This window comes from Papio anubis, chromosome 11 (assembly GCF_008728515.1).
Source record: "Papio anubis isolate 15944 chromosome 11, Panubis1.0, whole genome shotgun sequence".
Taxonomy (NCBI): domain Eukaryota; kingdom Metazoa; phylum Chordata; class Mammalia; order Primates; family Cercopithecidae; genus Papio; species Papio anubis.
This window is the reverse complement of record NC_044986.1, coordinates 110,178,525-110,196,809: the sequence shown is the minus strand read 5'-3', so window position 1 is coordinate 110,196,809 and position 18,285 is coordinate 110,178,525. Positions and strand designations below refer to the sequence as shown.

The 18,285-nt window shown below is 36.8% G+C and overlaps 1 protein-coding gene and 1 long non-coding RNA gene across 9 annotated transcripts in view; one reads left to right on the top strand and one right to left on the bottom strand.

Annotated features, from left to right (window-relative positions):
• The window catches only part of MINDY3 (MINDY lysine 48 deubiquitinase 3), an 81,469-nt gene extending 77,778 nt beyond the window's left edge, over positions 1–3,691 (bottom strand). For 5 of the 6 annotated variants that reach the window (XR_001906187.2, XR_001906188.2, XM_003903417.3 and 2 more), the window contains exon 1: positions 3,362–3,685. Coding sequence is in view for 3 of the 6 variants with exons in the window: in XM_003903417.3 (XP_003903466.1) it covers positions 3,362–3,455 (94 nt within the window). In the remaining 3 variants the exon portion in view is untranslated. Of the gene's footprint in view, positions 1–3,361 lie in introns of all 6 variants that reach the window. The other variant, XM_017962574.2, reaches the window with a different exon arrangement.
• Positions 1–18,285, top strand: part of LOC103887339 — a 108,154-nt gene that overhangs the window by 51,951 nt on the left and 37,918 nt on the right. Inside the window, exon 6 of one of the 3 annotated variants that reach the window (XR_002524185.2) lies at positions 10,208–11,550. The exons of the other annotated variants lie outside the window; for them this stretch is intronic. This is a non-coding gene — a long non-coding RNA (uncharacterized LOC103887339). Of the gene's footprint in view, positions 1–10,207; positions 11,551–18,285 lie in introns of those variants that run through there. 3 annotated transcript variants of the gene reach the window in all.

Here is an 18,285-nt window from a genome sequence, read left to right as displayed (position 1 = left end):
ACCATCTCCAGTGCCACTACTCTGGTCCAGGATGGCATCTTTTCTCCCCTGGATTGCTGCAATTGTCTCTTCTCTGATCTTGTCGTCCCAATCCACTACAGTCTATCCTCAAATACAGCAGGCAGATCAATCCTTTAAAAGCTTGCCAGGTGGTATCTCTCCTTTGCTCCAAACCTTCGAAGGACCCCCGTTTCATGTACAAGATGAGCGAAAGTCCTTCTAATAGGCTAGAAAGTTTTACATGATTTGGGCCATTTTATTTCTTATATCATCTTTTATTATTCTCCTTTTCCTTTATTCCCTCTCTTGCCACACTAACTTCCTTCTTGTTGCTGGAACAGACCAAGCGTAGTTTGTGTGAAGTGTTTTGTAACTACCATTTGTTCTGCCTGGAGCACTCTTTCTTCCGACTTCTGCATGACTAGCAGAGTGACTCCAAGTGTTTGCTCAAATCTCATCTTAAAATAAGGCCTGCCCAGGACACCCCACCCAGAACTCCATATCTCCTCATCTTCAAACTATTTATTGTACATGTGTAATTTATGCTACATTATGTTTACTGTTTGTCTTCCCTCCCACCCTACTGACTCTCAGCTGTAAGAGCTTGGAATACTGGCGTAGTTTGTGGGAAGGGAGAGGATAAATAGTGCTAATGAGCTAAGGAAGTGAAAATTATATGCTATTCTTTAAAAAGTACTATAGGCAATTGAGCAGGAGGGAAGCAGAGAGGAGAATAAATTTTCAAGTTAAAATAAAACCCTGCCAACTTTAAGCCCTTAAATTACATGGCTTATTGCCTTTAAAATTAAAACTGCCCAAAAAAAGAAAAAGAAAAACACCCCACATTTTTTAAAAACGAACAGGATTTGTATAAGAATTATCTAAAAATGTCAAGCCAATTAAAAACAACTATGTGCCACTCCTGCAGCTTATTGTTTTAACAACCATATCAAAAGAATTTAACTTGGTCAATCAATATAATTTCATAGATGAAATATCTCTAGATATAATTGCATAAATATTCATGCCAAACATCTTACACCTGTATCTTGCTTCCAGAAGACTAATGAGACTGCAGTTGTCAATTGGAGACAGTCACAGACTATGAAATAAAGCCAGAGTTGATGTCATATTAGTAATGCAGCAAAGCAGTGTCTTGTGTCTATTCCCACAATCCCAAAGGACTGCCACAGCAATATTTAGCAATGGCCTCAAAGAACAAACAAATGAATACAACAGTTAACATACCAAAACCAATAACAGGACCCCTCTGATTCAGAGGTGATAACTTCAAAAATATATGTTTGGTTGCCTTAAAATCTCAATCAGTGTAAGGCCTTGAAGAGTTACATATTCAAAATATAACTAACTGCACTCTATAAACGAAAAAAGAAAGAAAGAAAGAAATCCTTTATTTTGAAATGGTACTAACGGAACTAATCCTGTTAAAGAATTTCTGCATGATTAAAGGGGGCAGAGCATTCTAATAAGTCATTAAAAAGTCCTATTGAGAATAATGATTATCCATCAAATAAACAACTTATTGTAATTGTCAGGAAAAAGCCAAAGAGTGAATTTGGCTTAGTCTACAATTAAAATAACTTAAAATAAATATAAAATTATTTTTAAAAATAATATAAAAAGAGCTACCATATACTGAGTGTTCACTATATGTCAGATAGTGTGCTAAGCGCCTAAATTATTTACATGGCCTTTAATCCTCACAACAACTTTATAAGGTCTATTATCCGTACTTTACAGAGAAGGAAACTGAGGCTTAAATAAGTTAAATTGCATGAACCTGAATCTATTCCAAAGCCTGTGCTCTTAACCATTACTGGAACTGCTGCCCTGAATCTTCCTTGCATTTGCATTACAGTATAAATATAAACAGGGCTGAATATTATCTTATTCTACTCTGTAAAATGTTTTATAAATGTTAACTGAGTACAATGGAAGTAAATTTTTTCTTAGTCTTTCACAGTATTTTAGAGCTGTTTACTATTAGAATAAGTAAGTCAAAGCGGGAAGTGTTGAAATAAAATCTGCCTCTAAGGTGCACAAGATTAGGTAACGGACATAATTCAATGTGGAAAAAAAGAGCCCAGGTCATTACACATAGGGTTTGGAAACTCAAAGGAAGATAATAAAAACAGGTGTATTAGGAATTCAGACCTGGAATCCATTCCCAGTTCTATCAATTTGTGCAAGTTTGGCCCAGTCATTTACCTTCACAACTAACTGTTTTCATCTGCAGAGCAACAGTGAGGGACTAAATATCCCAACTTATAATACATTATAATTGTAATTTTACCAGCTCTTAAAACAAACATATCTGGGAGGGAAGGAGAGATTACGTAAATCTTGAATTTTTTTTACAAGACACGCGTTTTGAAATAGGGGTTTATATTTACTATGCCAAAATTCTCCCCAGTCTATTTAGGGAACAGATGTTCTCTAAACAGATGTTTTAATAATAATATTGTTTTACATACATAAAGTATTGATCCTTCTGACTCAAGGTTATGCTTTTAACCTCATCATCATCTTTCCTGAGTCACCTTTAGGAATGTGTCAGTTGTTTGCCTATCGAAACTTAAGAATTAGGGATAGTTACCAGTATAAAGCGCCCAGCCTGTTACGGTGCAGGAATTCAATAAATGCTTCTTTTATTTCATTATTGTTTGTACTAAGACTCTTTATATAAGTAAAAATCCTATCTGGGTTACGAGTATACCGATAGAGGAAGTACTATGATCCATATTCCTTTTTTAACAGTGACAGATAATAAACCATATCCAAAACGGGGATACTTTGGGCCAAGAGTACACTTTTTAGCAAGCAACAGTGTTTACACACAGAGTACCACACCTTACCACATAATGACAATACAAATGAAAAACTGCTTTTTGAATTAGCCACTTGGACTTTCCCGTGGACGTCCCTCCTTCTTACCCAAAATAGACCAACCACCACCAATAGAGAGCTCTGTTAGGGGGTAAAGATGGGGAAGGCCACAGCACCCCCTTGAGAAAGTGGCACCAGGGCACGGGGCGCACCTTCCGTGTCACGCCCTGCAACCCAGCAAGGGGCCACCCCCTCCTCCTCCCCAGCCGAAGCGCAGCCCGGAGGATGGAAGAGGCGCTGCGGGTATTTAGTGGCAGCTGTAACCTTTCTCCTACTCAACCTCTCCCCACCAAGGCAAGGCAGGGCGTGTCTAGAAAGTCCAGCTTCAGCGCTGAGCACGGCGACTGGGACAGAGTGCGGGGCGCGCGAGGGGCTGGAGCGAGAGGCGTCACAGGCGGACTCTCGCAGGGCAAAGGAAGCAGCGGCTGAAAGTGAGAGAGAACCGCCAGGGTACCTTGCGTCCAGCGGCAGAAAATGGTGTCCGAGAGACCGGGGCTGCTCTTGGTGCCCCACACCAGCTCCATCAGCTCTTTAGTCAGTTCGGACATGATGGGAAAGGGGCGGGCGGGTCTTCGCTTTGCGGACTCCTGCCCCGGAACATGGGGAAGGGGCAACTCCAGAGACAGCGGCTGTGGGACGGCGGCGGCAAACGAGTTGGAAGGTGAGGCAGGAAGAAGGAGAAGGGGCTGAGAGCCACTTGCAGAGACCGCGCCTGTCAACCCAGGTCCGCGCAGCAGCGAGTTTTCCGTACCGGAAGTACTGGTGCCACTTCCGACTCCTCTTTAACTCCCGCCCCTTAGAAGCTGAGGGCCCGGAAGTGCCCTCCCCGGAAGTGAAATTGGAGGCGGAAACAGCCACGGAAAGCGGTGGAAGTAGCTTCTCTGCTTTCTGAACCGTCTGCGACCCTTTGGTGGGGTGGTAGTTTTTTATTGGGAGGGGGCGTCGGCGTATTTCTAACTTCCAGGAATACCTCCTTCCTCTAGGCACTGCTCTGGGCTCAGCTGGAGGCTCTGAGGCCCAGGCCCTAGGAACTAGAACATATGCCCCTTGCTTGTATTTTACAATATTAATTTTGTAAAACTAGAACTATAAGGAAATGGTTGAGTCACAGTGCGGTAACCTCCTTGCCTTTGTAAGGCGCTTCTCAGAATCTGAAGGCTGTACACCTCTGTACTTCAATAAATCAAAGTCAGACCAACTAGTACCTAAAAACATGGCAAAAGAATGTGGCATAATGTGCATTAGAAATGCTTCTACCAGCTGCAACACAGAATTACAAGGTATTTGTAGGGAAACAGATTCAAAGCAACCTGTTTGTAAATGTTACAGCATTTTCATCTCCAGTTTTTGAGACTGCAGAGTGTGTGGGCAACACCTGGACTGAAGTTTAGGTTTTACTAATTAACTAGCAGTTAAATTGAGTTCATGTGAAAACTTATGTTTGTGCTGCTTTAAAAAAGAGGGCTTGTATTGCCCAAGCTTTGAGTTTAAAACGAAAGGGCAAAATCTGATTTAAAAAAATATATATATGCTTTTATTTTGGTTCTGTAAGGTTTTTGTACTCCTTGGAAACCATATTACTTTGGGATGCAGTAATGCATAGTTAAGAGGCCAAGCTGTGGGTCATACTGCCCTACATTCCTACCTTTTGCACTTACTAGCAAGTTACCTACTCTCTACCTAGGCTTTTTTCTTTCTAAAAGGGAGATTGCATACATTTCATATATTGTAAGGAATAAATGGAAAAAGTAACACATGCAGAGGATTTGGTGTACTTCCTAGCACATGGAAGGCATTTATGCAACAGTGGATTTTTTTTTACCTGAAGAAGCCATTTTGTGGGAATTTGATGCAACAGTAGTTCTGACTTTTTTACTCATACATTCTAGCCAATTGTATTTTAGTATAATACGTTATGTTCTCTAATTCCAAAAACATGCAGTTTCATTGTAGAATACCCTTGCATTTGACTAATTAAACCATTTGGCTAATTTAAAATCTTTTAGATTGCAAATAAGGTTTTGTTAATTTATACTTTATTTCTAGCTATTTTTTTTTGCTATTTGTACATTATTTCTAATTTTATTTTAATCAATTTTATTTGTTCAGTACTTTTTACTGTAATCAGGGGGACTTGCCCAAAGTGCCTGTACTAGAGCCATAGCATTCCTCTTGATCTTTATTCCCTTTAGAATATTCCTTGCCTTATTTTTGCAAATCAGATCTTACCTATCCTTCGTGTCATAGTGTGCATGCCACTTTTTAATAAAGCTTTCTCCAATCATTACAATTGAAAGTAATAATTATAATTTCTGAAGCTTCATAGTACCTTATCTGTAACTTGCTTATGACAGTTCCTATCATCATTGTATTTGCACAGAATTATTTGTTTTTCTTTTGGGATATAAATTTGTGGAAGCAAAGAGCTGTCCATAATCCTAGCAAGGGGCCTTGAACATCACTGGATCTCAATAATTGTGATTCAAAGGAACAAAACTTGCCTTTACTGGAAATTAAGAATTCATTGTCTCTCAGCAAGTGAGAGATCGGGGAAGTAGTACTGACTGCTCCAGTTAAATATCTAATATTTGCATGCTGATTACAATTTACATAATTCTTCCACTTCCTGAGAGACACAGAACAGTCTATGTACATAGAGCTCATAACTGGCAGACTTCTAAGTTCAGAGGTGTTTCCACATTTGACTTTCTCCATTAATGTATGGAAATATTAATGGTATAGTATATATAACACCACATTTGTTTCCGTTCCATTAATATACAGATAGTAGTTATAAGTTTGATTAATTATGAAAAAACAAAAAATTGTATTTTCAAAATGTATTTTTTTAAATGAGAAGTTTTTTGATCTATGATTTTTCTTAGTTTCCAGCTACAGTGATGCTAGTAAAATTTTGGATAGACATTTATAGGAATGTCCTTTCCACTTTCACATTATAATGCTTTTTTTTTTTTTTCCTTTTGGAGGCAGAGTTTCGCTCTTTTGCCCAGGCTGGAGTGCAGTGGCACCATCTCGGCTCACTGCAACCTCCACCTTCCGATTTCAAGTGATTCTCCTGCCTCAGCCTCCCGAGCAGCTGGGATTACAGGCACCCACCACCATGCTGGCTAATTTTTGTATTTTTAGTGAGATGGGGTTTCACCATGTTAGCCAGGCTGGTCTTCAACTCCTGACCTCAGCCTTGCAAAGTGCTGGGATTACAGGGGTAAGCCACTGCACCTGGCCCACATTGTAATTTTTATTTGAAATCTTTTAAATTTTTTAATTAGCAGTACATATCTTTAACAAGGAATATTTTACTGTTAATTTATTGCTTAATTATTCATTAGGTATAACATTTAAATATAAATTAATATTCATTAAAATTGTTCTTATTCAATAATTATCTATAAAATAAATATTTAAATGAATCACGTTTTGCATCTATACCTGGTGCTGGATGAAAATGCCTTTCTCTTGTTTTAATGACTTGGAAAATTATGTAAATGTTCTTTGATGTATTTGTAACACTTCATATTTTAGCATATTGTTTTTCTCAGGACTGTCTATGGTTTTGATTAAACTTGTATCACTGAGGTGTATATAGGTTGTATTAATAATCTTTCACTTCCTATTTATATGTAAGTTCTATTAATAATACTTCTGTTTCTTTCAAATTCAAGTCAGGGTGCTTCCATAAAACTGGGCTGAGATTTCCATTATAATGAATTCTTTTTATCCATCTTTACTATTTCAGGCAACAAAATTAATTACTCAGCATTAAACTCTAAGTCTCTGTTTAATTATTTTCCTGTCTTTTCTCAAAGTTTTTTGCCAAATAAAAGCACAACAGCTTTATTACCTAGTTCCTAGCAACTAACATGAAAAGTACAATTCTCCAGTTGGAAACCCTGGACTCCTAATTTAGTGTATTTACATTACTCCTTATCTAGAATAAATCAAATCTTTCAAAAACTCACCCTGTAATAAGATTAATAACTTTTAGGTGGGCCATTAAAACAACACCATACTCATTTATTAATAAAACTTTTTCATTTGTATGTCCTCTGCCTTCCAATAGCAGCATAAATCTAGCAAAACAAATGAAACTACTTCCTTCTGCATCATCCTAACCTTATCTCAGCAGGATAATACTTGTCCAGTTGAGCATACAAGTCCCTTTCAAACTCACCAACATCATATTCAAGGGTAGCATAGTGCATCACTCCCCAGTGTGTCTCCTACCGACATTAATACATGGTGGCAAAGGGGATCTGTCATTAAATGCTGGGTCAAGTAAACTTAAACAAGCCTTGCAACTGTCCAAGAGTGGGGATCGTGTTTAATGTTAAAAGACATTTGAATCATTTCATTCACTGAACTTCTTAGATCGTTTATGTTCTGCAAAATACTGTTAGGGAATCATGGGTCTAATGACATAGTCTCTTGAAATGGAATTAGAAAATCTGAACGTTAGTACCTATATGGGCAGTAAGTGTGATGTTCGGTGGATCATTTAACTAGCTGTACCTTGCTTTCTTCATCTGTAAAATAAGAGAAGTAAATTTAGATTATCTCTTAAGGTCGTATTTGCTGCAGGTCCTGTTCACTTCTGTGATTCTGAAAAGTGGCTGTCTTTAATTTGAAATGTATGGGAATAATGGGGAGAAAAAGAATATTGAAAACGTATATGGAGTAGACAAATAATTATGGCATTCTTTACTAAGACATAGAATAAAAGAGGTTATTTGCCATTTTAGCACTTGTGTTAACATGAAATGAAAAGATAAAATTCCAACTTGTACATTAACACAAGACTGTATAAAGTAAGCATATAATATTTACACACTTGGATGTGTCATAGGTACCTCAAACTCAATATGTGCCAAATTAAACATGACTCTTCCCACAAACCCTGCTTTACTCTCCATGTTTCATATATCCGTGAATGGTGCCAAGATCTACAAAAAGCTCATTCCTTAATGTTCTCAATTGTGATAGAATGAATAAACACCCTCTTTGAGGTTCAGTTACCACATTCATAAAGGGGAATTACTAATAATTGCATCTTACAACGATTGTGATATTTAATAGGGAACATTAGGCACGAAAGAAATACGAGCATTGAAAAATACTATTCCTGTGTTAGCTTTATTAATGATTTAGGCAAAACATTATAAAGGAGCAAAGATAGCATATGAATTATTTCTGCATTGAAGTGGGAAAAACCCAGAGAAGTTTGAGCTGGATAGAATCTTGACTAGAGAAGAAAGGGAGGATGCGCATTTTATGCTTGAAATACTCTGGTGGCAGAATCTTAGCATTTGTGTTAGTGAAGAGAGATAAGTCAGGAATATCAGGCTATGGAGGGTGTAATGGACAGAATTCTGTCCCTCCGAAATCCATGTATTGAAGCCCCAACCCCTAATTAAACTGTGTTTGGAGATAGAGGCTTTAAGAAGGTAGTTAAGATGAAATGAGGTCCTAAGAGTGGGATTCTAATCCAATAGGACTGATTTCCTTCAAAGAGGAGAAAGAGATACCAGAGCATGATGTCTCCCTCTATATAGAAAAGGCCATGTAATGACACAGTGAGAAGGTGGCCATCTACAAGCCCGGAAGAGAGGCCTCGCTAGAAACCAACCCTCTCAACATCTTAATTTTGGACCTCTAGACTCTGGAACTGTGAGAAAATAAATTTACACTGTTTAAGCCACCCAGTCTGTGCTATTTTGTTATGGCAGCCCAAGCAAACTAATACAGTCTGTTAAAAATATTAAATGTTAAATACAGGCATGCCTCAGAGATATTGCAGATTGAGTTTCAGATCATCACAATAAAGTGAATATTGCAATAAAGCCAGTCACACAAATGTTGTAGTTTCCTAGTGCATATAAAAGTTATGTTTACACTATACTGTAGTCTATTAAATGTGCACTAGCATTATGTCTAATAAAGACAATGGACATATATACCTTAATTTAAAAAATACTCAATTGCTAAAAAATGCTGATGACCATTTGAGCCTTCAGTAAGTTGCAATCTTTTTGCTAGTGGAGGGTCTTGCCTCCATGTTGGTGGCTGCTGATTGGCTTCTTACAAAATTGGAGTCAATCCTCTCCAACCCAGCTGCTGCTTTATCAGCTAAGTTTATGGAATATTCTAAATCCTTTATTGTCATTTCAACAGTGTTCATAGCATCTTCACCAGGAGTAGATTCCATCTTAAGAAACCGCTTTCTTTGCTCATCCATAAGAAGCAACTCCTTATCCATTAAAATTTGATCGTGACATTATAGCAATTCAGTCATACCTTCAGCCTCCACTTCTAATTCCCGTTTTCTTGCTATTGCCAACACATCTGCAGTTACTTCCTCCACTGAAGTCTTGCTTCCTTCAAAGTCATCTATAAAAGCTAGAATCAATTTCTTCCAAACTCCTGTTCCTGTTGATATGTTGATATCCTTCCATGAATCACAAATGTTCTTAATGCCAGCATCCAAGGTGGCAACCAGTGACCATGCCTCTTGATAGTCATATCCTTGGGTAGTTCCTTTCTACATTGAAAAGACCCCCAACTGCCTGACCAATTGGATATTGTGAAAGTAACGGGATGTGATTTTCAAAGGCATTGCAGTTTCTACCTGGTCTCGTGTCTCTGTTTCTTTGAGGGAAGCCAGCTGCCATGTTGTGAGGGTACTCAAGTTGTCTACAGGCACACATAAAGAGAAATTGAAGCTAGATGTTCCCATCCCCAGTCTCTAAGATCCCCATTGGTTATTATTAGGACCTTCACCAAGACAAAGCAAATTCAGCTTTTTCTGAAATTCTCCTACTCTCAAAAAATAAATTATGTCTTGGCCTTCAGCTTTGTTTGTTTCAGCCACTGCAGGAAGTAAGTTTTGTTTGGTTTAGTGTGTTTGCTTTAAATGCTGCCAGGGACCATTTTTGACTCTCATGTTTCATCTTAGGTTGCTGATTAATAAATACAAGCCTGTCATTTTCTTTCTTTATCGTTTCAATGATACTTAAAAAGTAGACAGTCTTTGTAATTCAATTATCAGTTAGTGATTAGCCCCAGATTGTCCCTGTGGCTCTAGTTTGGTCAAGGATAATTACGAATTGTAGAAAGAGACAGTTATAAACTTTTAACTGCCAAGAATTTTCAGTATCTGGGGGATGGATATACCAACTGGTTCAATGAAAGGAATTTAGGTGGAAACTCACGCATCCATATGCATACCGAAAATCGAAAAATCTTAAGCAACAACATATTTAATGAAGAAAAATTTCTCTTTTAGATTGGCAACAATATAAGGCATTCTACAACCGTCACTTCTATTCAATATAATAAAGGAAGACCAGAAGAAGAAATAAAAAGACTAATAGAAATAAAGCTTCATGATTCATAGCCTGTCTCATGTTCAATTTTGTAATTAGCATTTTTCTGGACTTCTATAGCACACTCTGCCCTTAATCCTTAAGACCTTTCTCTCGAGCTGTTACTTTTTTGCATGTCTCTGACTCCCTCACAGCAATGATCAAATCCCCTCTGGATGAATTGAGACTCCAATAAAAACATATCAAATCCAGCAGCTTAACTTTTGCCAATATGGCAAAAAATTCATGAGGGATACATTCCAAAACCCCCAGTGGATACCCGAAACTGCAGATAGTACCTCATGATAAAAATACTATGTTTTTTCATATACATACAAACCGATGATAAACCTTAATGTATAAATCTGGTATAGTAAGAGATGAACAAAAATAACTAATAATAAAATAGAACAATTATAACGATATACTGTAGTAAAAGTTATGTAAATGTGGTCTCTTTCTTTCTCCTTCCCAAAATATCTTATTGTATTATACTCAACCTTCTTGACCATGGGTAACAAATATGGAGAGAGAGACTGTGGCTAAGGCAGGGGATTATGGTACAATACTGAACTCTTCTTCCATAGTCTGGAAGAAGAATGACAATTTCTGTTGGGGAAAACTCAGAAACTGAATGGATTTGGATGCCCAGAAAAGAACGTCTGGCAGTTTTGAACTAAGTCAGCAATAGTAAAACAAAACGGATTCTATGAGTTGAGACTGCTTTTAATTTTATCCCAGACTCTCTCCCAATTTTCCTGGTTCTCTTAGAAGGTGTCCAAATTGGCTTGGCTAAAAATCGATATTGGAATGTTGCATATAAAACCCGGGGAGGAAAAGGCATATGATCATTAACAAACTCCCTGGTTGAATTCATGTCATGATCACCAGCATGGCTTCTGTCCAGGCAGAAGGTCATGCTTGCTGAAGAATGAATGACCTCTGCCCCTGGGCATCGTGTCACACATTCTGTGGCTTTGGGAAGCAGCCTTAGGCAGGATTGGAGCCTAGATGGACAGACAGAGGTCTTTTTTACCTTCAAAAGTAAACAACAGTAGAGCCCCCAAGGCTGCTTCTACATTCTTTGGTTTATATTTTTGAAATGTGTTATTAAAAATGTCAAATATATGAAAAAATGGAGAGAAAGGGATAAAAAACACCTGTCACACCTAGATTTAATAATTAAATCATTTGTTTCATCTATTTTTGGTAAATTTTAAAATAACTGATTATACATGTCATAACAATGTTTCCCTAGTTATTCCAGAATGCATCTCTAAGAATTAAAACTTTCCCACAAAACCACATTATCACATCCAACAAAATTAATAATTTCCTAAAATAATTTATTATCAGTCTTTATCTGCATGTCTCCATTAAGTTTTACAATACCTTTTAGAGCTAGTTTTGACAGGCCACGATACAATCAATGACAACATCTGGCATTTCTCTAAAGAATATTTTAACGTAGAACATTCCTCTTCCCCTGTTTTTTCATGACAATTTGTTGAAGAGACTGCATCAATTTTCCTTTAGAACATTTGATTCTGATTGTTTCCTTCTCTGATTGTTTCCTTGTAGGAATGTTTCATTTGTACCTTGCTTAGGTTTTGGAATTTCCTGTAAATCAGAAGTTTAGATGGAAAGATTTGATTCAATTTAATTTGAGTACATTAATTAGATGGCAAAACAATTCGCAAGAATATCTTAAGAATGTTATGTTTTTCTTATTGCGTCACACCACAACTGGTCGGTCATCTAATTACTAGTGTTGCTAATATTGATTATTCATGCAAGGTGTCCCCATGCAAATAACCTGTGGGCTCCACCTTAGCTCTGTGTCATTTCAATTCTCTGTTAGCCTTTTATTTAATGGTTTAGCAGCCACTAAAAATTCTTGCCTGAATCAATTATTCCATTGAGAGTTGCAAAATGATCACCTTCTGATTTTTGGTGGTTGTTTTTCTCACTTGTTGAGTTGGATGATTGATTCATTATTTTTCAACCTTCCTACTGCATTCTAATATAATATTTAGTGCTATAAAGTTACAATCTAAATCTCACACAAATGTTGATATATAATATAATTATCATTCAGTTCAAATGTTTTATGATTCCCTTTTTTTCCTTAACCCATTTGTTATTTACAAGTAGGTTTTAAACCTTCAGACATCTCTTAGAGTTATCTATTTATTATTGTTTTAATTATATTTTGTTCAGAGGACAATTGTTTTTATAATCCTGATACTTTGGTATTCGGTGAAAGTTGCTTTTAGGCTTAGTTCATAGTCATTTTTAAAAAAGGTTTCATGCATAATTGAGAAGAATATCAGCTCTCTCTGATTTTTTGGTATAGGGTTTTATGTATTGCTAACAGTTTAAGAGATTAATTCATTGTTTTATACATCCATAGCCTTAAAAAATGTTTAAATCTAGTTAATCAATCATTTAGAAAGGAGACTGTTAAATCTCCCACTGTGGAGGTGGATTTGTCAATATTTTTCTTGCTGTTGTATCGAGCATTGCTTTATATATTGCTATATTATATATCTGATACCCACACATTTAGAGTTGTTATACCTAACAAATAATTCATTTAATCTGTAAGATCATATTAGAATAAATAATGGCAGTGTCCAATATTTAGTTCCCCTTTGTGTAATCTCTATAATTAGTCTTCATATGTATTATGTTTTTATAGTCAAGGTTTGTTCAGGTTTACTGTCCTACTTGTCACTTTCTTTGCTTACCTTTCCTTCTTTTTGGATTTAATTTCCCATTTCTTAAAGCATATAGTTTTTGAATTCTTCCAATGAGAAATTTTATTGTCACTAAACATTGATTTGTAAAGAGGGTGCTTATTTTTGTCATTTTTTTTTTTTTTTGAGACAGTGTCTCACTTTGTAGCCCAGGCTGGAGTGCAGTGGCACCACCTTGGCTAACGGGAGCCTTGAACTCCCAGGCTCAAGTGATCCTACTACCTCAGCCTCCAGTGTAATTGGAACTACAGGCACATGCCACCATGCCTGGCTAATTTTTTGGAGGGCTGGGATTACAGGCATGTACCCCCACATATGACCCATTTTGTCATTATTCTTATGTGTTAATTTAGGTGGGATAAAATTCCAAGGTCTAAATTCTTACTAGCCATGTACCTTTGAGAATGTTGCTTTATCTAACTCTTCCTCAGTTTTCTCACCAGTAAAATGAAAATTAGAGTATGCCCACCACTGGGTTTGCGCCTGTGGTCCTAGCTACTCAGGAGGCAGAGGTGGAGGGTGGATTTTATGTATTTTATTTTTATTTATCAAACATTTGCATAGCATTTACTATGAGCCAGCCCTGTTTAAGAGTTACAAATGTTAACTCATTTAACTGACATAAGGTAGGTACGGTTTTTTTTTTTTTTTTTTTTTTTTTTTTTTTTAGGGATGAGACTTTGTCTCTATTATGATGATTAAATTAAAAATAAAATAAACTGTTTTTGGAAATATGCTGGTCTAGATAAATAACCAGTAAACACATTTTAAAATTACTTGTATAACATGGCAAACATACTCTCAAAATCTTATATTTGCAAGAATGTAACAGGTATCCCCATAGGCAAAATCCAGAAAATCAGAGCAATAAACCAAAGAACTCATTATTTCTCAGCTGCACTGGAGGAAAATACATATGCTTTGTGGAGTGGGAATTAGTTTCAAAGTTGTTTGGTTTTAAGGGCTAAAGCCAGAAGATAATGACTTGAACTTGTGTGATTTTACTAGTTGAAACTGAGCCAAATGGCTGTACCATTAGTGAAAGTGTGGAATAGGAAAAAAAAAAAAAATCCTCATCTCTAAATTACAAATAAAATACACGAAATAAATGAATAAGGTGTGAGTTGCTTTCTGTCATTCCTTAAAAGATAACATTCTACAGTTGTCTGCCGTTTATTATTACTTTTGAAAGGTTGGTGGTTTATCTAATTGTCATTCCTTTTTAGGAAACCTGTCTTGTTTCTCTTTTTGCATTTAGGATTACTCCCTCATCTTTAAGTTTCTGCTATTCCACTGGATTACCTAGGTATTTCACTTCTATTTATACTGCTTGGGAGTGTTATACATTGTCAATTGAGGAATTTGTGTCTTTCATCATTTTGGAGAACATTTCAACCATTTCGTTTTTAATATTTTCTCTCCATTATTTCATTTCTTGTTCATCTCTGGAAATCTGAATAGACATACATTGGGCTTCGTTCTTCCATCTTCCATGGCTCAACTTCTCTTTCCCATTTTTCATTTCTTTCTCTCTGGAGCATTATATATCTGCAATAAAGTCTCCCATTTATTAATTCTCTGCTTAGCTCTATCTTATCTGTTTTGTCCAACCTATTAGGTTTTCAATTTCAATAACGTATTTTTATTTATACAAGTTCCATTTGATTGTTTTCCAAATTTGTCTGAACTTTCATGATAGTATTTCATAGCTCACTTACAATAAAATATTTTCTTGTTAGTTTTCTGATTTATGAGTTATGCACTCATGTTCAATGGAGGGTTTTTTGTTTGTTTGTTTGTTTTTTGCTGGATTCCTATCTGGTTATATGGTCTAAAGAGAGTATGTGTCCCATAAAAAGGTTTTGAATGTGCTTCATCCACGTACTTCCAGTGATATTATGCAGTGATGCAATCACAGGCCAGTTTTATGTTGCTTTCTCAGCTGAAACATTCCTGAACCACATAGATAATGGACTGAAGAACTTGAGCCCATGCCAGGAACTCCATTATCAAAAATTCTCAGATCTGACATTTTACTTATCCATCTAGATTCCCAGGTCAAGATATGCAAGCATCCATGCCTTTTTCCTGGGCTGGCAGATATTCTTTTTTCTATTCCACAGTTTCACTAATGGTACAGCCATTTGAATGGCTCAGTTTCAACTAGTGACATCACTAGTCAAGTTGAAGTTATTATATTTTGGCTTGAGACCTTCAAACCAAACAACTTTGAAACCAGTTGCCACCACTCAAAATACATATTCTTTCCTCCAGGAGAGCTGAAAAATGTTAAGTTCTTTGGGTTGTTGCTCTTATTTTCTGGGTTCTTCTTCTGGTTTTGCCTACGGGGTTTCCCTTACTTTCTTGCAAGTATAAGGGTTTTTTATTTTGCATGAGTTTTTAAAATTTTTTTAAAAAATTTTATTATACTTTCAGTTCTAGGGTACATGTGCACAACATGCAGGTTTGTTACATAGGTATACATACATGTGTCATGTTGGTTTGCAGCACCCATCAACTCGTCATTTACATTAGGTATTTCTCCTAATGCTATCCCTACCCCAGCACCCCACCCCCCAACAGGCCCCAGTGTGTGATGTTCCCCACTCTGTGTCCACGTGTTCTCATTGTTCAGCTCCCAATTATGAGTGAGAACGTGCAGTGTTTGGTTTTCTGTCTTTGTGAGAGTTTGCTGAGAATGATGGTTTCCAGCTTCATCCGTATCCCTGCAAAGGACATGAAATCATCCTTTTTTATGGCTGCATAGTATTCCTTGGTGCATATGCGCCACATTTTCTTAATCCAGTCTATCACTGATGGACATTTGAGTTGGTTCCAAGTCTTTGCTATTGTGAATAGTGCCACAATAGACATATGTGTGCATGTGTCTTTATAGTAGCATGATACATAATGCTTTGGGTATATGCCCAGTAATGGGATGGCTGGGTCAAATGGTATTTCTAGTTCTAGATCCTTGAGGAATCGCCACACTGTCTTCCACAATGGTTGAACTAATTTACAGTCCCACCAACAGTGTAAAAGCATTCCTATTTCTCCACATCCTCTCCAGCATCTCTTGTTTCCTGACTTTTTCATGATTGTCATTCTAACTGGCATGAGATAGTATTTCATTATGATTTTGGTTTGCATTTCTCTGATGATCATTGATGATGAGCATTTTCTCATATGTCTGTTGGCTGTATAAATGTCTTCTTTTGAGAAGTGTCTGTTCATATCCTTTGCCCACTTTTTGATGGGGTTGTTTTTTTTCATGTAAAAATTTTTAAGTTCTTTGTAGATCTGGATATTAGCTCTTTGTCAGGGGGTAGACTGCAAAAATTTTCTCCCATTCTGTAGATTGCCTGTACACTCTGATGATAGTTTCTTTTGCTGTGCAGAAGCTCTTTAGTTTATTTAGATCCCAATAGTCTATTTTGACTTTTGTTGCCATTGCTTTTGGTGTTTTAGTCATGAAGTATTTGCCCATGCCTATGTCCTGTTGGCATTGCCTAGGTTTTCTTCTAGGGTTTTTATGGTTTTAGGTCTTACATTTAAGTCTTTAATCCATCTTGAGTTAATTTTTGTATAAGGTGTAAGGAAGTGATCCAGTTTCAGCTTTCTACATATGGCTAGCCAGTTTTTCCAGCACCATTTATTAAATAGGGAGTCCTTTCCCCATTGCTTGTTTTTGTCAGGTTTGTCAAAAATCAGATGGTGGTAGATGTGTGATGTTATTTCTGAGGCCTCTGTTCTGTTCCATTGGTCTATATATCTGTTTTGATACCAGTGCCATACTGTTTTGGTTACTGTAGACTTGTAGTATAGTTTGAAGTCAGGTAGCATGATGCCTCCAGCTTTGTTCTTTTTGCTTAGGATTGTCTTGGCTATGTGGGCTCTTTTTTGGTTCCATATGAACTTTAAAGTGGTTTTTTCCAACTCTGTGAAGAAAGTCAGTGAAATAAAATTGTTTACAGACAAGCAAATGTGGAGAGATTTTGTCACTACTAGGCCTGCCTTACAAGAGCTCCTGAAGGAAGCACTAAACATGAAAAGGAACAACTGGTATCAGCCACTGCAAAAACATGCCAAATTGTAAAGACCATCGACACTATGAAGAAACTGCATCAATTAACGGGCAAAATAACCATCTAAGATCATAATGACAGGATCAAATTCATGCATAACAATATTAACCTTAAATGTAAATGGGCTAAATGCCCCAATTAAAAGATACAGACTGGCAAATTGGATAAAGAGTCAAGAACCATCAGTGTGCTATATTCAGGAGACCCATCTCAGGTGCAAATACACATATAGGCTCAAAATAAAGGAAGATCTACCAAGCAAATGGAAAGTGAAAAAAACAGGGGTTGCAATCCTAGTCTCTGATAAAACAGATTTTAAACCAACAAAGATAAAAAGAGACAAAGAAGGTCATTACATACTAGTAAAGGGATCAATTCAACCAGAAGAGCTAACTATCCTAAATATATATGCACCCAATACAGGAGCACCTAGACTCATTTAAAAAAAGGCCTTAGAGACCTACAAAGAGACTTAGACTCCCACACAATAATAATGGCAGACTTTAACACCCCACTGTCAATATTAGACAGATCAACAAGACAGAAGGTTAACAAGGATATCCAGGACTTGAACTCACCTCTGGACCAACTGGACCTAGTAGACATCTACAGAACTCTCCACCCCAAATCAACAGAATATACATTCTTCTTAGCACCACATCACACTTATTCAAAAATTGACCACATAATTGGAAGTAAAATACTCCTCAGCAAATGCAAAAGAACAGAAATCACAACAAACTGTCTCTCAGACCACAGTGCAATCAAATTAGAAGTCAGGATTAAGAAAGTCACACAAAACTGCACAGCTATATGGAAACTGAACAACCTGCTCCTGAATGACTGCTGGGTAAATAATGAAATGAAGGCAGAAATAAAGATATTCTTTGAAACCAATGAGAACAAAGACAAAACGTACCAGAATCTTTGGGATACATTTAAAGCAGTGTGTAGAGGGAAATCTGTAGCACTAAATGCCCACAAGAGAAAGCAGGAACAATCTAAAATCAGCACCCTAACATTACAATTAAAAGAAGTAGAGAAGCAAGAGCAAACAAATTTAAAAGCTAGCAGAAGGCAAGAAATAACTAAGATCAGAGAAGAACTGAACGAGATAGAGACACAAAAAAACCTTCAAAAAATCAATGAATCCAG